The sequence below is a fragment of the Dreissena polymorpha genome, chromosome 6, assembly GCF_020536995.1.
Source record: "Dreissena polymorpha isolate Duluth1 chromosome 6, UMN_Dpol_1.0, whole genome shotgun sequence".
In the NCBI taxonomy this organism is placed as follows: Eukaryota; Metazoa; Mollusca; class Bivalvia; order Myida; family Dreissenidae; genus Dreissena; species Dreissena polymorpha.
The window spans coordinates 84,768,663-84,790,150 of record NC_068360.1 but is presented as its reverse complement, the minus strand read 5'-3'; the positions used below and the strand labels follow the sequence as shown (position 1 = coordinate 84,790,150).

Genomic DNA, 21,488 nt, shown 5'->3' with positions numbered 1-21,488 from the left:
GTAAGTATGTGAATCAGTATATGAATTAATGACTGATTGAGTGTTTTAACGAACACTCAATTGGAGCTTGTCATCTGCGTACAAACTTATTTAAAACAAATTGGTCATATTAAAATCGTTTCATTGCTCATTATTAACGTATCCGGTATCTTATTGTGTAAGCAACTTTGCCATGTTGACATGTCAAAATAAAAACAGACAGAACAACAATTAAAACAATAAGGAACTATTTTTAAGACCATCCTTCCATTGTTTATGATCAACAAGTATTCATCTTTAAGACCAAAAATGTATATGCTTATATATATATCTTATTTACGAACTCAGATCTGCGAGTCCGTTGTGTGACCATAAACTTTTGAAATATGTTTGCGTTAACTTTCTCTTAACATCTACAACATTGTATGAGTTAACTCATCATTTGCGTTTGAAAAAAACGACACAGACAAAGACGATAGCAGCCATTTTGCTGATCGGTTGGGCCAGTAGCAGCCCACTTATATTATGTTTGACATCGAATAAAAATATCAAAACATTTACAAATTTTAAATGGCGCGAGCACTCTTGATAAGATTTATTTTTTCACTTTACTAAGAAAGCTTTTTACGGTATTACACTGACATGAAAACAAGATCATATATATTTCGGTGGCATTATCCGAAGTATTTTTCCCAGAAAACTCACTCATATTAAACGCTCCATTCAATTTATTACTTTTAGTACTCAACTTATCATACAAAATATAAATGGTCATGATATATTGGCACCAAGCAGGGAAACTTTACCTGTATATTTATAAGCTAAGCTATCCTTTGTAGTTGTAATTATGGTGCTTTGGTTTGTAGTGGATTATAAGCTACTTACATTTAATCCGTAGCTGTAAGAATCTAATCCGTTTATACGAAATCAACTCAGGGGCTTTGATTGTGCTTCTTATATATAACAAACGGTTGTGAAATAAAATAAAAAGTTGACGGTTTTTTATAATAACATTGAATGCAAGATTTAAAGGCGAGTGTACGTTCTTCGTTCTTATATATATACTTATTAATTCTCAAACACGCATCAATTAAGTTAATTCATGTGTGGAGCTTTTTATTTAAATAGATAAACTCTTGACCAAACGACATTACTAAAAACATATTACAATTATGTTCGTAGATTGTAATAACTAAGGTAAGATTATAATTTTTGTGTGGGGTTTACCTACTAGTTACGGGCTTATTTTATACCCTGTATACAAGTGAAGCACATTACATTTGTAATTTGAAACACCATAATGGCAATCGCCGATACAGACTTGTCTTTGTAGTGTGGTTTGATGTTTTTGATTCTAATTATTGTGACGTTCAGTAAGTGAGGATTCACATTTCAATTTTCAAGAGAACCACCGGATGCTCATTATAATTGGCAGAATACTGCACACAGGCCGACTCTATGTTTTCCCTAGTTTATTGATTGTTAACACCATAATGTTGATGTTGCTTTCTGTGAAAAGCAGCCGTTATTAATCAAAATAAAATCCGAAAATTAATATACAACATTTATTTAAAAAAATATGCAGGTGTCCAAAAATTAAGAGACAATCATCTGATAAGTGTTTGCGATATGTATAACCTCTTTCGTAGTATCGACTCATATCACGTGCTTGTAAAATACCACGCCGTATAATATACATTACTTTCATCATCACTTTCCATTTTATTAAAAATAATTTCACATGCTTTGCGTTTGTACAGCAAGTAACTCCAACAATGGATTAAGATATGGGAAACCGTGAATCTCTTCTGACGTAAGTACACATTAAACCTTCCAGCATTTGTTCGATGAAATCTTGAGAACGGATAAATGTGTTTTGTGAAAAATACCAAAACTTCGCTAACTAGTGATTATAAAATTATTATTGCTTTTAATATTTAAATTAACAGTTAATTTAACTGACTATCTAATTTGGGCGGTTAAATGTTGAAGAAAAATTTGTATTCTTCGTTGTATAATCTGAAACCCATAGGAATGCAGCACTGCGTTGTGCAATGATGTAAACTGAACGTTCAGATGAAGACTATTTTATCTCAAGTACAAAGGCGAAGTAGATACAGTCATTTCACAATAATATCTCGAAATAAATAGTTTGTTTATGCTCATTGATATTTTGCACTTAAAGAATGTTTTCAATTCAGCAATTACTACACAATTCAATTGTGTCGAGTATTATTTTTCCATATATTATTCTGATACTAAAAAGAAGTTGTATTGACCTTTAAATTGTTAAAATATTCAGTTTTACATCAGCTGTTGTTGCAGCTGTGCAATAGTGACCTCCCTCTAAACGTTTTGCATTCCAACTCGCAAGGAATCAAGGTTATTTCAACGTTATCGTGTTTAGTTGGGCGAAAAAGAATTATCTCTAAAACATAAAGATTGAAATATTGCGCGTTTTCAATTAGCATCATGCATACATGACTGAATTTAAATATATGAATATTGTATTTTAAACAAAATCATGATATGAACTATTGCTTATAGATTGTATACGTTTTTTTTCTATAATATTAAGGATAATGTTGCTGATGCTAAATACTAAATGCTAAATCAAAACTTGGATAAAACAGCTACGTAAGGCAAGCTACTCAACAGGTCTTTTTGAAAAACGCGTTTTATTTAATTTTCAAGACGTATTTATGTGCTTAATCGCTAGATACATCCAAAGTGTTTAAAATGTTAAATAAGCAGCCGTAAACGAGCGCAGCATCCCATTATTGTTGTGGGCGTAAAGCAGTTAGGGACTACGCATATAGAAAGGGAGAAAAGGCCTCTGATTTAACAGATTTATTTTAACCAACACAAACCAAAATCATGCCATTTATCTTTTTTAAAACTTCTTATAATATCTTAGCTTGGCAACCCATAAATGTTAAAATGAAAGTATTTGTACTTATTCCAAACGTAGTACGTTTTATAGCCATAAAGATCACTAGAACGTTAAACCAAACATGGTATACCTTAAATGACTTTAATGATGCCGTAATCAGACACAATGAATTCTCCTTTTCATACTTGTTTCTGTGTGATTTCTTTGAAATGTGTAAATAGAGACCTGAAGAAAACACATTTTCCATTTCAAATATTGGCATTGTCTATAATGATACATGAAACATGAACACCCTTTACCGACTGTGTTCGCTCGAAACCCGCTCCGACGATTCAATGGTTTCTAGTTTTGGCGCCGGTACACCCAGTTCCGTGCAATTGGTTTCCATTTTAATCGCCGTGCCTATGTCTTGCAACGGCTGCGCAACCTCAAACCGATATCTTTGACCCGTGGTGGCATTATAAAAGCATTACATTGTTTTGTTTATAAAGTCGGTTAGATAACAATAATTTCAAAGTAATGCAAAAATAAATCATAGAAGAAAAAAGCAAGGTATTGTATTTCGCGGCAATATACTATTTAGTGTTTATTTCATTTACTAAACACTACACTATTTTTAGAAGCATACAATCACGTGGTCGGCCAATTGTATTTCTTGAAAACAACGCAGACTATTACATACATTTTCCCAGAAAATATATTGATTTTTACTACATGTATACTCCACTAAAGATATACATTTTAAGAGATATAAGATCTCCATGGGATAGGGAGTATTTAAAAATACCCTGATTAAACCACGTGGTCGGTCTACCTGAATTCTAAAAACGCAAATACTTACTACTTTCTCCAAATATATACTGGACATTCTATTATAAATGTTAATTTGACTAACAATGTAAATTTGTTCATAATGTAATAAGTTATCCATTAAAAAGGTAGACTACAATACACATTTAAGAAACCACGTGGTAAAAAATGTAGAATTGTGTAAACAAGCGACTGACACGGGTATGCGAGAAGCTCAAGAAAAATCCATTCTGCACGATGTTAATGGTCTTGAAAAATGGACAAGTCTAAGTGTTACCGACTTGGTAGAAAGGGTTAATGCCATAGGTTACTTTTTCGGCGTTCCCGAATGAAAATAGCATTTGCGTTGATTAAGATAAGTTTATTATTGAGCGAGTGAACATAATTTATATTCAAATTATTTTTTACAGAAAATATTTCTTTCAGAATTCAATATTTTTGAAAGCGTACAATTCTGATGTGGTGCTATTTATTGATAAAACAAAAATAATACTAGAATGAACAAGCACGTTAGTGTTTTAATACTCTCCATATAGATTTGAGACCGTTCAAGATAAAATTCTGCGTTAGGGTAATAGAGCTAGATATAAATAGATGTCAACAGTTTCAATTAGCAGTTTGCTTTAATATACTCTATAATCTGTTATACGGACTCTGACATTGCCTTAAATAATCGACTATGTTTCAACAGCTAAGAATAAACAAAGCCTTGTTGCATTGGTCTTGTTCGCCTAATCTGTTCCAAAGTCTTTAGAATTTGCATCTGAACATTATCACACTTTGAATAGGTAGAAATTGGATATAGTGTAATATAAGATATCAGTAGGTCTAGAGATGGTTTAAAGGTAAACTGAAAGAATAAAAACGATGGCAAATTTCAAACTCACATTAAGTATAAATATGTTTCAACATAATGGTCAACACATCAACGATCCTTACACTTGTGTTTCATGTTTTACCAAAACTATATCTTATTCTGATGTATACTCTTATGAAAAACATTATTAAAGCAGTATATTTTAAAAAGGGATTTTCCACAGAATCCCTTTTAAAATGGCCTTTTTCAAGGAAATTTCCTACAAATAATCCCTTTTTTTTGTAACTTTTTATAACAAAGTATACAAATGTTATGCTGGCAGTACAACCCTACAACAGAAAATGTTGCGCTGGCGGTACAAACTCCCAATGGTTCATTATAACATCAACAAATAATTAACTTAAATGTTATGCTGGAGGTACAAACTCCCAAAGGTTCATCACATTCATTCCACTTTACAATTAAACAAAAAAATGTACGCTGGCGGTACAAACTCTCTAACTATTTATGCTGGCGGTACAAACTCCCAAAGGTTCATTCTATACACTGGCGGTACAACCATCCCAAATGCTTTAAAAAAATGTTATGCTGGTGGTACAAACTCAGGTTCATAATCCTTCAACAGAAAAATTAACTGAAAATGTTACGCTGGCGGTACAAACTCTCAGAGTATCATAATCACAATTGAATACACCTGCGGTACAAACTCTCAGAATCAATGACAGATAATTCTTGAAAATGTTACGCCGGCCGTACAAACTATACAATTACAAAATGTTACGCCGGCGGTACAAACTATGCATAATCACAGACAGATATTTCTTAATAGTACGCCGGCGGTACAAACTCCCTAAGGTTCATAATCACACAGACAGATAATTCTAAATGTTACGCCGGCGGTACAAATTCCCTTAGGTTCATAATCACACAGACAGATAATTCTTTGAAAATGTTACGCCAGCGGTACAAACTCCCTAAGGTTCATAATCAAACAGACAGATAATTCTTTAAAAATGTTACGCCGGCGGTACAACCTCCCTAAGGTTCATTATCACACAGACAGATATTTGAAAATGTTACTCTACAATGACAAAATGTTACGCCGGCGGTACAAACTATGCATTATCACAGACAGATATTTCTTTGAAAATGTTACGCTGGCGGTACAAACTCCCTAAGGTTCATAATCACACAGACAGATAATTCTTTGAAAATGTTACGCCGGCGGTACAAACTCCCTAAAGTTCATAATAACATAGACAGATAAATTCTTTGAAAATGTTACGCCAGCGGTACACACTTCCAGATATGCATAATCACACAGAAAAAATCACACTGAACAAAATGGAAGGTAGACTTTTAAATGTATAATTCTTAATTTATTTTTTAATTAAAAAACATGTAATAATAAATACAAACACACACAAGGGTATACCATTATGTTCGCAATCCACCAGTCAGTAGGTCAGAAAATTTATGAAATAGTGTGAACGATTCAATATTTTTTTATGACTAACAAAAATTAATATTTTTTTTAAATAAAAATACATAACATTTTTTTAACATGTGAAGTCATTTTAAAAATGAAATATTTCAATAAAACAATCTTTACATCAATTATCATTCAAAGTTCTTTAACAGATGCAATTGCTGCAATTTGTATTTTCATTACTAAACAATTCTGCCACAAGTTTAGTTATGTATTGTATAAACAAAACTTTATTGTTTCTCCTGACATACAAACATATTATAGAACATAAAACAAGAGTGTTTTGTCAGAAACACACTGTCCCCTTACTGCGCTGCGTTGATACATGTTTTTTTTACCTTTGACCTTGAAGGATGACCTTGACCTTTCACCACTCAAAATGTGCAGCTCCATGAGATACACATGCATGCCAAATATCAAGTTGCTATGTGAAGGGGCATAGAAGTTATGAGCATTTTTTGAAACCTAAACGCGAAACCTAAACGCAGTGTGACAGAAAGACGGACAGTCCGATCACTATATGCCCTCCTTCGGAGACATAAAAATTAAACATTAGCAATCACAAATTCACAAAATCTATTTTAACAAGGGCTGTTTGTAAAGCATGCATGCCCCCCATATGGGCTGTCAGTTGAAGTGGCAGCCAAAGTGTGAATTAGTTTTTGTCACTGTGACCTTAACCTAGTAACCTGAAAATCGATAGGGGTCATCTGCTAGTCATGATAAATGTACCTATGAAGTTTCATGATCCAAGGCCTAATAATTCTTGAGTTATCATCAGGAAACCATTTTACTGTTTCGAGTCACTGTGACCTTGACCTAGTGACCTGAACATTATTAGGGGTTATCTGCCAGTCATGATCAATGAACCTGTGAATTTTCATGATCCTAGGTGTAAGCATTCTTGAGTTATCGTCCGGAAACCATTTTACTGTTTCGAGTCACCCTGACCTTGACCTTGTGACCTGAAATTAATAGGGTCATCTGCGATTCATGATCAATGTACCTATGAAGTTTCATGATCCTAGGCATAAGAGTTCTTGAGTAATCATCCGGAAACCATTTTACTATTTCGGGTCACCATGACCTTGACCTTTGACCTAGTGACCTGAAAATCAATAGCGGTCATCTGTGAGTCATGATCAATGTACCTATGAAGTTTCATGATGCTTGGCATAAGCCTTCTTGAGTTATCATCCGGAAACCATTTTACTATTTCGGGTCACCGTGACCTTGACCTTTGACCTAGTGACCTCAAAATCAATAGGGGTCATCTGTGTGTCATGATCAATGTACCTATGAAGTTTCATGATCCTAGGCCTAAGTGTTCTTGAGTTATCATCTGGAAACCATCTGGTGGACAGACGGACATACGGACGGACCGACATGAGCAAAACAATATACCCCCTCTTCTTCGAAGGGGAACATAATAAAGCATTTTTATGTGAAGACAAGTTCATACAAAGCATTTCTAAACCGAAATCGAAAATTGATAGAAAAATGCATATGAACAAATGTACAGTTACAATAGCTTATAAAGGACATCTTACTCAATACTTTCGGGGGATCATAAAGACAACTGGCGAAATAAGGAACATTTGACTGGATACAAATTGTTAAACACTACACCTCAATAATAGTGTCTTATTTGCCCACCAGAGACGTATATTTGCTAAAACAAATTCAATTGACTGATCCAATTTCACCATAAAATGAAACTCTGGGTTGGAATAAACCCATGTGTTCTAATAAAGATTGACGCAGAAGTTCTTGCAATAACCTTAAAATAAACAAAATATATCCTTCAAAAAGGCAGCAGAACACATACAAAATGAGCAACAAGATGTGCATATACTGCATAAATGAAGTATACAGGTCCATCAAGATTTTTATCCACAGATGTTTCTTCCTTTCTTCATCTGAAATCATGACCAGTCGTGATCTGCACAGTGTTGTGTCTAAAATAAAACAAACCACATATCAATGCCAAACAAAAACAAGAGCTTTCTCCATCAGACATATTCCCCCAAAAAACGCTTTTTCAAAACCTAAAGGCAGAGTTTGAAACCTAAAAGCGGACCCTAAGTTTAATGTCAAGGTCAAAGGGGTCACAATTTGTGTGCGTATGGAAAGGCCTTGTCCATATACAAATGCATACCAATTATAAAGGTTACATCTGAAGCGACATAGAAATTATGAGCATTTTTCGAAACCTTTAAGTGATATTATGGGCATTTTTCACTGTTGAATTGAGCTGAAAAGAATTAACAGGTCAAACGAGTTACTTAAAATGAGGTTACTGACCAATTATCTGCAACTCATCTTGCTACCAGTTGTTATTAAAAATATATTTTATATTTGATATCTTACGGGACTCACCCAGTCCTGTAAGCCATCCGTAAAACAAAATTGTGTCTTTGTGTCGTATGAACGAATCTGCACTAAAACTAAATTTAGGTACACATCGTACAAGCATGACCAGTTGTCAAACGAAAGTACAGTTTATATTCAATTTAATTCAAATGCATAATTTTTCTCTTTCAGGGATATTGTTTTAGTATGTTGATGCTGCATTAACAAATCTAAGTATATATGAAGTGAAAACACCAAAAATAAACAATGGTTGCGATAGACACCTATTAACTGTTAGATGCCCATAATATCACTTTAACGCAAGTGTGACGGACAGACATATGGACGGACGGACAGTGCGATCACTATATGCCGTCCTGTAACGTACTGAAAATCAAGCTGTAGAATAATTTATTTTTATTTTAAATGCCTTATAGGCTACTCAACAATACTTCAAATAAAATGCATTTTAAAACCTTGAAAAGCTGAAGACGTGAGAATACAAGAAATGTTAACAAAACATATAAAGGCTTAATTAATGCTTTAATATCTGTAGAACACTAGTTGCAGTATCGAGTTAATTTTGCGAGAAAATATCATTCAAGTTGTGTTCCTTCAAGGCATGGGAATTCCATTTTTAAATAAATGGATGAAAGTTAACCTTAACCTTGTCTTCCACTAGATTAAGGCAACAGAAAGAGCGACACATGATTGAAAATATTTGTGCCAAGTTTAATAAAATTCACTCAATACATGACTAAGTTATGCTCTGGACACAAACAGGATGCAACATTGTACCATATAAAGACATTTGACCTATAATAGTGACATTGACCTTGGAGGTAGGGAACTGGTATTTAAGCATACACAGTCTAATGATGAGGATCTTTTGTACCAAGTTTAATGAATTTCGCTTTATAAATGACAAACTTATGCTCCTTGGGACAGATGGACGGTCGTGATTCCCATATCCCATTTACTCCAGGACTCTGGGGGTTACTGGTTCGAGCCCTGATGGGGGCTACTTTTTTTCCTTTTTTTAAATTTTATTCTTGATTTTTTACTTGAGCTTTTTAGATCCAGTGTTTACATTTATCAATATAAAGCACTTAAAGGCAAACTACAAAACATGCCAAAATCTGTGCAAAGGCCCCTTTACTATTAATCAGTTTTAATACTATTATAACTTATTTTTATAAAAACAATCATATGTTCAAAGAAAAAAAAGAGCAATACACAAACCATATATAAATCTTCTCTTCCTTTTGCCAAACCCTTTCCCACCAGAAGTGTTATCATCTGAAATGATTTAATGGAATATTTTCATATGGATTACACTCAAAATTACACAATTATTTTCTTCAGATGGGTTTTAGAAGGATAAGTAGAAACAAATTTTTTATGAAATAATGTTCATAATTATTTAATTGTCACATTTTTACTGTAAAACACATACTTAAACTTAAGTTTGTTCTTCCTGATCCTGTCAAATTCAAACTAAATACATAACAAATGAATTTCATCTCTATAACGAATGTAAAAAGATAACTTTAATGATATTTTCAAGATTTATGATAATAATAAATATCATATATATTTACTCTTATTTTTGGCAACCCTGAGGTCAGAAGCTTCGTCTCCAGTTTTCCGCTTTTTTATCTGTAACTAGAATTATACAAATTACACCTCAATATTGTATTTTATTAGTATACATGTATCTCATACTGTTTTCAAATTACATATTGTAAGGGTCCATCAGCCCATGTTCGAAAGCAAATATCCAAGCTCTTGGCATTGTGGTTTCAAGGAAGGAGTTTTTACAATATACATATAGGAAAACATATTTGCCTTCAGGGTTGGGCCAATTTTGACCTTTACAGGCATAATTTGAACAATATTGGTAGAGGTGTTCCAGACGATGTTTAATGCCAAATATCAAAGCTTTAGTTTTAATATTTCAGAGAAGTTTTTTAAACTTTTCACTATATACATTTAAGGAAAAAACATTTGTCCCCCGGTATGGGGCAATTTCGACCCAAGAGGCATAATTATAACATTCTTGTTTACTGTTTAGGTTCTTCATATGATGTTTCATGCCAAATATTAGAGCTCTAAGCTCTAGATGTTACTATATACATATAAGGAAAACTATCCGTTTCCATGGTAATATGAGTTATGCAAAGAACATTCCTGCCAAGTTTCATTAAGATTAGCCGAGTGGTTGATTAAGATTTACAAACTCAACATGTATATTCTAAGAGTATATACCATATGCTAGAAATGCAATATGGATGATTATCAAATCAGTTGGGGGGGGGGAATTTATACTCTGAAATGTGAAGAATGGGGCTGAATATCTCCCAATATTTAGGCAAAAATGAGCACTGTTACATATCTGACACACGACAAGGACCAATACCAGTCACAATAGCTCACCCTGAGCACGGTGAGCTCAGGTTAGCTAACAATATATGACCTTATTGTAGAAAAAGCTCACCAATGGCTGTCTGTTTTCCTTTTCAATCAGTTCACGAACCATTCCTTGTCCTGGTGGAAAGGCCTGCCTTATAGGTTGTCTCGGTAGCAGTGTTAAAGGAAATACTCCAGAATCTAAACTGTCCATGTTGGAATTGAGCGATTCGTAAAAGTCTAGCCACTTTTGTGTACTATCCTGCTTTTTGAAAATTACTTTCAGAGCTTTAATTTGTTTAACATTTTTATCTATTTCAATTTTACTAAAATTTGGCTTCAATATTTCTGGCTTTCCACTTGGCGCTTTATTCAAAAAGTTCCCATTTAGGGCTGACCACGGCTGAGATTGTACCCCTTTATAAAACACTTTTACACCACCGTCCACAGAAACAAATTTAAAGTGCAAAGGTTGGGTGATGTGGTCAACTTTGTTCAAATCACCCTCAATCCATGACTTAACATCAAATAATTGTGTGATACGCTCTGCATTTTTCAAAACGTTTTAGAAGTCATCAAAATATTCAGCATCTTTAGTATTTAACAGCCTGGAAACCTCACTAAATTTTGCATCAATGTCTTCATGCGTGTGGCCAACAATAAGGAAGGACATATGAACCTGAAATATAATATATAATTATCAAATCCGTTAAATCAAATACCTTCAGTCAATAAAGTTGACAATGGCTGAACAAGATAAATGCCTTTCCCAAGTTTTATCATAATTTGATTTTAAAAAATGCATAAACTACAAGATGGAATAATACTAAGAAAACCTATTCTTTTAATAATCAAATATAAATAATTTATATGTTTAGGCTACAAAAATGTTACCTGAAATAAAAGCCAAAAAGATGCAATTCTATAATTTTGAAAACAAACATTGCAGGATTCAAAACTATCATGTTTTTAGTGATATATATGATACACAGTAGGTGGCAACAATAACATATCTAGTCACATAGTGCACTTTTAAAGTTAATTAGTTATAGTAACTATCCTTTCCCTGATAGATACATGCTTTTACGATCCCTATCGATTCCCTGAATAGACGTGTTTCCGCGACGTTATCGATTTCCTGGTAAACAAGGTCTGTTTGTAAAACATGCATGCCCCCCTATATGGGCTATAAGTTGTAGTAGCAGCCATTGTGTGAATACGTTTTCTTCGAAGGGGGGCATAATAAGCATTTCTACTAAATCATACTACAGAGGTTGAATAATTGTAAGTAGTGCACATGAATATTCAAATAATCAAGTTAATGAAAATGAAATTATTTGAATACTCATCCTTAAGAAAGACTGTAGTAAAACAGACACTGTGATCTTTGAAATCAACACTCACCTCATGGAAAACCTGTTCTGCCACTAACAATTCCAGAAATGCAAATACATAACGGTTCTTATTTTCCCTCCAACAGTTGTCTGCTTGGATAAACAAATTTGGAGGCAGGAAGTTGTTCTGGAATAAAATCATCCACAAAATTATTGCACAATAATATTGTTCTCTAGAGTAAACAACAAGTAAAACTACAACATAGGGAAAACAATAAAAGTAAGATGGTCAGTGTTTATATCACATGATCATACACAAATATAGCTAGTCTGGCGAAAATGTGTTATACTAATGCTTTTTGTACGACTCGTATTCTGATGTAATCTATCCTATTAACCAACCTAAGCAAGAATTTATGAATCATGATCCTCTATACAAATTCATAAAACCAGGGGTCTCACTCTGGTTTGGGGGAACACCGAGGCGGGCGAAATCAGGCATCATTTTCCATAGGAGAATTTCAACCAAAACATAAGAAACTATAAAATATTTGTTTTAATCACTTAATTTGTCCATTTTACTACAATCTATTAACAGTTAATACTTATCTATCAATTCTATTTAGTTTGAAACATTTTGAACTTGAACTTGACAATTCTGGGTCTAGGGCATTCAATTGTCTTGCATTTTTGCGGCATTTTTATCTGAAATGATGGTACTATATTTTTTATGCTGGGGAAATATGGCCTTATTTAAACCCCAAAAACCAGAGATCGAGACCCCTGAAAATACTGACTGTACTATCACCATCTTTACCAAAAAAGCCATCATGTGGTATTTCACGAGTGTCAAGGGCTTTGGTTATTTTCAGAAATGTAGGTGCTTGAATTGCTTGCTTACAATTTTTTGTCGTCCAAGTATAATTATGTAAGATAACATGTACACAAACATTACTCACATGTACACAAACATTACTCACATTTGCCCTCGCTTGACGTAGTAGCTCTTTAAGTATGATGTTGATTGTCAAGTTGGGATCATGAGGATATTCATTTATGTCCACATAGGCATGAAACCCTCCATGCCCGTGACTTAGCACTCCAGTGACATGAGTATGCAGAAGATCCACTGCATGCAGATTCTGTAATTTTTCACATAACAGTTACAAAATCTTGCACAATACATCATTTAAATTTGGAAATCAAAAACGAACAAAATACTGAATCTTGTTTGTGTATTACGTATCCTAAAACTTAACAAGCATATCTGATTAATTGTTATCACCTGCCAAATAAAAAGCCTTTAGTTTCAATCAAACTCATAATTCTTGAGCTGAACTTAACAAAATTTGCTAGCGTACCACCACAATATGATACTAAGTAACAACTTTTCACTATTTTTGTTTTTTTAAGCGCCGCAAGTGTCCTAGAGACAACTTTAAATATAAATTAATAAATTTTGCATCAATGGTTGAATGGCAAGATATGTATTTTAGGAACTCATTAAATAAATGCTTTTTAATGTAAATATAGAATATTATGTAACTGTCGGATAGAGATCAAGTTTATCCTGCGAGGATGAGAAACATGTAGTGCTAGACTTTCAGAGTGCTACAAAAATTTTGAGCCGAGCATGATAAACTTGATATCTTTCCAACACTCACATGATATTCTATTTATCCCATTATTTTGTGGTGTTTATCGTTCAAAAAAGAGTAAAAATACTTAAATCTAAAAAAATAACGCTGGTGTCCCAATTTTGCTTGAAGTATTTGTTTACTTCAAACCTAATCATTTGCTATGACATCACATTGAAATATATATTGTTCCAAAAATAAAGATTGGAAACCATATTCTAAAAATATTTATAGTTCACAGCTCATATTCATACGATCACTTGTTATACTATTGGTTTTCGTTAGGTAATAGGATAAACATTTATTTCAGAAAAAAATATACCATACAAACTGTTTATATGCCCCTTTTATGGGTAACATTCTGTAAAGACAATTGCAAGCTTAAGACACACAGAGTAAGACACACAGGTGTGAGCTAAAATAGATTATCACCTATGGCACAAAACCTCCTTTATCCTACCTTTGGGTTCCTCCCAGCAAAATGTGGCAAATTGGTCTTTGCTGTAAAAAATAGAGAATAGATTTATGCAATAAAAATTTAAAAAACAACTGTTTGTATGTTTGTTATATAAAAAATTAAATCACATATTATGTAAAGCATTCCTTTTTGGTACCATTGTATCCTGTGTGCAACTGTGGATGTAGTAAAAAAGTCTGGACAGGAAATTAAATTAATTACAGTATTTATTGCTTTTCAGTGAAAGAGCGTAAAAATAAACAAGAGAACAACAACATGATTTGCTAATGACAAATCATAATACTATATATTTCAAAGTGTAAGATCGTAATATATATTTCATGGGTTGTAACAGAAACTCGTTATTTTCACTTGTGAAAATATTGTTTCGGTGACCACTCATGAAATATAATGCAATCTTACACGGAATCCAACAAATGTCCTCTATGACATAGATATATATATATAATTATGGAAAAAGTTAACATGTATATATGCATGGAGAAAGAAATGCAAATTTGAAACTCTATATGGCCTATAGTTAAAGGCTTTTTCTTCAAAATAATGGGAATTATTTTTTATAATGACATAATACAAAATGAAAGATTTTGTTCTGTTACAGTTTACACATTCAGCAAAAAATTCATTCATTGTAATGTTTAGAAATCCTTATTATGGTGACCTATTTTTAGAAATCAGGTCAGGACAAATAATTGTTTTTGCCATTGTAACAAGGCCCCATCAAAGGCAGAACACTGGAACTTGGGAATAAAGTTTTATTACTAGTTAGGATTTTCAAACTGCTCCTGTCAAAATTAAAGTGTATGGACACTTTAAATACCAACCTTGATCCATACCATCGATAATTATGGACATGTGCTGGCTTGGATTGCGTTGTGCCTGGTCTTTTTTGTTGTAATAGTACTTCCTTTCTAACCTGGATATCATTAAATAAGAGCTTTGAAGTTGCAAATAGTTAATAGTTTTAAGTGCATCTGTTTCTTTTGACATCAAACATGTAATAGGCAAAATTAAATTAAATTTGAAAGATGTATATCATTTCTTTGTTTACCATCATTAATGGGCAGTATGCAGGAAACACAAATATGCAGGATATACAATGTAGCACCTTTCTACCTATTTCACTTTGAATGTTTAAACACATTTATGAAACTACATATTTATGTTCAATAAGTTTGGTGAATTTGGGATATCAATACGTATGTAGGATTTATGGGGCTTAAAGGTCTTTTCAATTTAAGATAAAAGTCAATGAGCTTGATTAACTGAATAACTTTTACTAATTACCAGTGGTTATATAAAATAAGCCTTAGGGAAAGATATAGAGCAAAATTGGAGGATGCTGCACCCTGCAAGAAAATGTCAATGTCAGTCAAAATTTTCACCATGAACCTTTTTATAATTTTCAATCTAGCAGCACCCAGTAAATTTTTCTGGTCATTAATCTTTCCCCTAATAATACACAGTCTGATTTGCATTCTGAACTTTAGAAATGCTTCTTACCATGTGTGTAAGGGAGTAATTCATTAAAGATTTGGTTACAAAAATAAATGAAAAATAAAAGAAATGAAAATACATAAATTACATTTGACGAATATTATGCTCTTCTTTCTTTTTCTTGTAGAAAGCACGCATCTCGAAAGAGGTGGTTTTGCTCATTAGCCTTTCTAATGTCACACAAGTTGTACATTTGCTGAAGCTGTTGGTCTGAAACATACATCGATCACTGCTTATGTTACACAGCTCCAGATAACTGATTCATTTTTGTTGTTGTTTAGAACCCATTTCGAAAATAAATTCCTGAAAATAAATTACCAATGCCTTTTTGGAGTATCCTTTCTGATGCATCACAATGAAGGTTTTAAGTCTTAAAAAAGTCCATGAAAATTGTCGTTTTACACTGTAACAGTTTAACCCTTTGCATGCTGGGAAATTTGTCGTCTGCTAAAATGTCGTCTGCTGAATTTCTAACATTCGCATTTTCGTCGATTTTTTTCAAAGAATACTATCAGAATAGCAAACAGTTTGGATCCTGATGAGACGCCACGTTGTGTGGCGTCTCATCTGGATCCAAACTGTTTGCAAAGGCCTTAAAAATTTGGTTCCCTCATTGTAAGGGTTAACAGATGAGAAAGAATTAAGAAAGGCCAGGCTCTTTCAAGATACAGAGGCAATGAAATGGTGTTTTCACCAGGACTGGCATTCCAGAAAGTTTTTAGAGAAAATCTTAAATTCTACTTTTTCTAGTAAATTTTTTGAAGCAATATCCTTTCTATGTATGCGTATTCGCCTATTGTACATGTGTGCCTCATTCTAAAACATATTTAATGTAATATAGTTAAGTTTTTGATTGTGTAGCATATTTTTTCATTTTTAAATTTTAACCAGATGTGTTTGTAAAACACTATATCCCCCATATATTTGACCTTTGTCGTTGACCTCGAGAGAATCTGATTCAACTGTATATTATTATATCTAGTAACTGACAAAAAAAAGGTTACATGTATATTGGTGTTAGACCTTGTAACAAATGCTGCAGACATTCAAAGGATATACTCAACACAAGATTCATTATGTGACAGCTGTAATAAAAAAACATATAGCTATAGATTCTAATTTTACGATGCCAAATTACATGTATTACAACTAACGCAGGTACATGTACATGACTTTGTAGTTTAAAAACGTCATATCAGCATAAAATTGTTTGTAATCCACAAAAAACACATTATTTTACCTTTTTCGTTTAACAAACTGGAAGCTGTCAATCCATTTCTTGTAGAACTGGCTTTTGCTCACTGGATTTTCCACATCCATTTTGTATTGTTCATAAATATAACCTTTCACTGTTCCATATGGCATCACAATCTCGTTTCGGTGAGGCATTCTTTCGCCATGAAATCTGAAGTAATCCTCCAGCCAAGCAATCAAAAGTAGAGTGCTCTTGTCCCAGTTACGTGGGGATTTCCCAGTTGGAGCTTCCTTGTTATTCATGCACATATCAGCAACTGTAGTTAATGTATTCTTGTTAACTCTCAATGCAGCCAAAAATGCTTTTGTACATAATTGTACTTCTTGTTTTTTAGACTGTACTGAAAAGTACCTGTATTTTCCGACTTTTTCAGATTTTTCATATGATGCTTTCAGCAGTGTTATCCTAGTCAATTTTGGATTATGCCAGAATTTTTCACGAATATCACGGACAAAATTAATATTCAACTGCATAATACACCGTTTTCCCACAATAGCAGGGTGTGTTAAGTGCTGGTTTAATACTAAGAAACTTCAATGCTTTTAATTTCATTCTTCCTTCTGACTTTACCTCACCTGAAAACAAATGTTAAAACCAAGGCATAACAAATGGTTATTTTCTAGTTTAGTTTAAACCTATTTATTTTAGCTCGATTGCATAGAAAGTAATTCCTACTTATTTGAAATGCTCTCGAGTCCGTTTCCTGGGCCTAGAACCAGTACTTGGTGTCTATATGGGAGATTCGAAAGAACGCTCCCACAGCGGGGATCGAACCCGTGACCTCCCTGTCGCTAGGCGGACACCATATCCATTACACCACGGCGACCTCATTTATTTTCTAGCATTAAGACTGGTGTTTTAGAATGTAAACAGAAAGGCTAAGAATTTTTTTTAAGTTCCTTAAATTAGTTTTAGCAATAACGTTGTAATGTGTGGGTTTATGGCACATTTTTGTCTAAATCTGAAACATATTTTAATTCGTTTTTTGATTGGGATAGTATTAATTATTGAATTTTAAGGGACTAGGGCAACACAAATCATCAAAATCAAAAGTTAAAACAACTACTTAAGCGATGCCAAATTCTGACCCATTACTATTTCAAAAGCCTTAGATGTCGAATTCAACACTGACAATGGGAAAAAACAATGTAAAGTGAGCATACATTTTCCCCTTCTATGCAATAGTTACTGAGAAACAGCTCCAGACTGGAAAAAAATTGACAAAATTCACTATTAAACAAAGGCACATGCTAAAATTTCAAAAAAGCCTGACAAAATTTCCCTCAAAGTTGTACTGTACTTACTTTGAATGTACTTGTGTTCTGTTTTCTTTTCGGCTTAGCTAAAACCTGTTCGATGTCATGTTCAGAATCTGTAGAAGACAAAAACATTAAGCTTTCATCGCTATCCCAAATGTCTAAATATTCATCATCACGCTGTACTTGTTCGCTATCTGTCATAGCACAGTCAGCAGATCCTGTAATGTCTTGTAATGTGGTCATAGAACAATTCACTGGGTCCCAGAATCGGAGTCTGACCACCTTACTTGTACCAGTTCTTCATCGCTACTCCAGTTTACCTGGATTAGCTCTGGCTGCATGAATACAACCGCACACTAAACACTGAAATAAAAACAAAATTTAATTTTAACTGTTTCCACCATAAATTATTTGTGAACAGTCTTCACAGTAATATATTTTAACCACTAGCCCGAATTATGATGCTTTATTGGAAACAGACAACAAATCCAATAGCCCGACTATATAAATTATTAATTTCTAGTAGCCCGATTAACATTTAACCAGTCCTGGGCTGTCGGGCTTATAGTTAGCGTGAAGACTGTTTGTGAAGTTACAAGAATAAATACTGTGCACAACCTGTTAGGAATATTAATTATATAAAATCACAATTTCAATTGCCCATCCTTACAAGTTACTGGGTATCCGGACAAAACCCCTCCCAGACATAAACCCTTCTTTCAGCCTAACAAGGCGAAAACTGTATGATAATAAAAACCAATGGTCGGGCAACCAAATCTTTCATTGAACAACCATTTTAAAAGTAAGTAGTTGACCGAAAGCCAACTGTAAATAAAATGCCATTGGCAAATTTTAATCTTGAATTAAAATGTTCAATTTATGACGCAAGTTTATTCTGTTTACAAGTTGTCACTATACCTTTCTAAAAATAGATCACTGAGCGATGTTAACTTTAAACTTTTTTTATGATTGGTTGATTTGCTAACTCGAGCGCATGGGTTTTCGAAAAATAGTTCATACTTGTTTTTGTAAGCGTTGAACACACAGCAATCAGGGCTTGACACTAACTTTTTTACCTACTGACCCAAAGGACCACCAGCTTTTATATATTACTGGTCCTCCAAGATTTTAAGTGGTCCGACAATATCTATGTTATTTTACCTACATTTCAATTAACTTTCCGGACTATCCACAATGTATTGTGAATTTATAAAAAGAAAACTATACTATCTACTGAACTATCTCTCGTCCTTTTCATAATTGCTGTACTTCAAGCTTCTCTTCATTAGTTTAAGGGTTTTTAGGCGGAGGGTAGCAGGTTCAATCACCCCGGAATGAAATTCCACATCGTGAAAATTTGTTATCTTGAAAATACGCACATTTATTCTCCGGCAATATCAAAACATTATTCGGCGCTCTCCATTGTAAATTTGCACGGTAAACAAAGTATATTCTGATGGTACTAAGATCAATAAAATGCTAATTATTGCTCCTTTTTCAAAATAATAAATACCATTTTGTTAATTTCTCAATCAAAACGCTTCGAATTTTATGTTAATTTGTGTATCGATCACGGCGAAGTCCAGAGACATTTGCGGAATGCAAATCGATTTTTTGATCCGACAACAGGTTTTTGTCATTCGGGCATCTAGAAAAATTGGAATTTCCAATATGTTGCTATTTTTCATCCCAGTCTCGAGTAGGCCCAAAAAATAATGATGAAATTATCGGTTTATTATGAACAAATAAAGTTGTTTATTAATCATTAATGAAAACAGCTTTCCACCAGTATTTCACATTGAGCCGGCCAGGATTTTTAACTGGTCCGACGGATCAACCAAATTTCTAGTTTCACTGATCCTCCCTATTTTTTACTGACCCCGGGTCAACGGACCACTGTTAGTGTTGAGCCCTGGCGTTAAAATAATTGAACTGCAGAATGCAATCGCAGATTGCAGAAATGAACTGTGCGCCAATTTAAAGACTATAAAATGTGCGACTTCAATCAAAGGCCATGAGAAAAACAATGACTCAAATTGTAAACTACAATGTAACATCCTCTAAGATAATTTAAAGGGATGGTTAAACTACAGTCATTTGTATACACACTTGAAGTTTTCCACTACCAAATGACAAAAATGGCAATAAATTAGCCTACTCTTACTAGAAAACAGCCATGTGTGCTCTTAAAAGAACAAAAAGTACCAGTACATCATTGATTTTTGTGTTAACGTAAACGGTGTCCATGTACATACTGTACAAATGTATTTTTCAAAGTGAATGGCTATGTGTCGCTAAATGCGTGTTACTGGGGATTTCAAGTCTGTAATTGGATGGTTTATTATGTGTTTTACTGTCAACTGTCCGACTTTTCACGGATTCACCCTACAAGTAGTCGAGTAATAAACATTGGACACTTGATGAGCATTTCCATTAAAAACAAGGGACAAAATTGTCACAAAACCAGGTTTTCATTGTGAAAAAAAAATCTGATAAAGGGAGAAAACTCAAACTGAACTTTTGAAATGACCAAAAAAAATTAACCCCCTTTGTAAGTTTTTTTTTTTTTTTAATCTATTTTTAGTCGTGGCGACCTTGACATTGGAGATATTGACGTGATTCTTTCGTGGGACACACCGTCCCATGATGGTGAACAAATGTGCCAAATGATTTTAAAATCTCACAATGAATGACATAGTTATGGCCAGGACAAGCTCATTTATGGCCATTTTTGACCTTTGAACTCAAAGTGTGACCTTGACCTTGTAGATATCGACGTAATTATTTCGCGCGACACACCGTCCAATGATGGTGAACAAATGTGCCAAATGATTTTAAAATCTGACGATGAACGACATAGTTATGGCTCGGACAAGCTCATTTATGGCCATTTTTGACCTTTGAACTCAAAGTGTGACCTTGACCTTGGAGATATCGACGTAATTATTTCGCGCGACACACCGTCCAATGATGGTGAACAAATGTGCCAAATGATTTTAAAATCTGACAATGAACGACATAGTTATGGCCCGGACAAGCTTTTTCCGCCAGCCCGCCAGCCAGCCAGCCAGCCCGCCAGCCAGCCAGCCCGCCCGCATTCGCCAATCTAATAACCAGTTTTTTCCTTCGGAAAACCTGGTTAAAAACCTGTGGATTTCCTGTTCTAAAATTATAAAGTCGGACACATGTAAATTTCATCGGAATTGAGTGAGTTATTACGTCTGACTTACGTACTGTCCGAATTTACGTACTAAACCAGTAACCTAGTTTACCTTATCT

At 33.8% G+C, this 21,488-nt stretch overlaps 2 protein-coding genes and 1 long non-coding RNA gene across 3 annotated transcripts; all 3 read right to left on the bottom strand.

The window, feature by feature from the left end:
• Window positions 1-7,563: 7,563 nt before the first annotated feature.
• LOC127834007 (uncharacterized) lies at window positions 7,564-11,308 on the bottom strand. Its single transcript, XM_052359547.1, has 4 exons — window positions 10,838-11,308; window positions 9,942-10,005; window positions 9,583-9,639; window positions 7,564-7,946 (listed from the first exon to the last, which is right to left on the bottom strand). Exons 1-4 carry the CDS (start codon window positions 10,961-10,963, stop codon window positions 7,672-7,674), a joined length of 522 nt encoding a protein of 173 aa, XP_052215507.1. The 5' UTR covers window positions 10,964-11,308; the 3' UTR covers window positions 7,564-7,671.
• On the bottom strand, window positions 11,298-17,413 carry LOC127834006 (uncharacterized). The gene is made up of 7 exons (XM_052359546.1): window positions 16,936-17,413; window positions 15,784-15,905; window positions 15,023-15,114; window positions 14,181-14,221; window positions 13,064-13,225; window positions 12,154-12,270; window positions 11,298-11,428 (listed from the first exon to the last, which is right to left on the bottom strand). Exons 2-7 carry the CDS (start codon window positions 15,855-15,857, stop codon window positions 11,315-11,317), a joined length of 600 nt encoding a protein of 199 aa, XP_052215506.1. The 5' UTR covers window positions 15,858-15,905; window positions 16,936-17,413; the 3' UTR covers window positions 11,298-11,314.
• Window positions 17,414-20,711: 3,298 nt separating this feature from the next.
• On the bottom strand, window positions 20,712-21,352 carry LOC127834009 (uncharacterized). Its single transcript, XR_008027725.1, has 2 exons — window positions 21,134-21,352; window positions 20,712-20,971 (listed from the first exon to the last, which is right to left on the bottom strand). It is a non-coding gene; the product is annotated as an uncharacterized LOC127834009 (long non-coding RNA).
• Window positions 21,353-21,488: the final 136 nt, after the last annotated feature.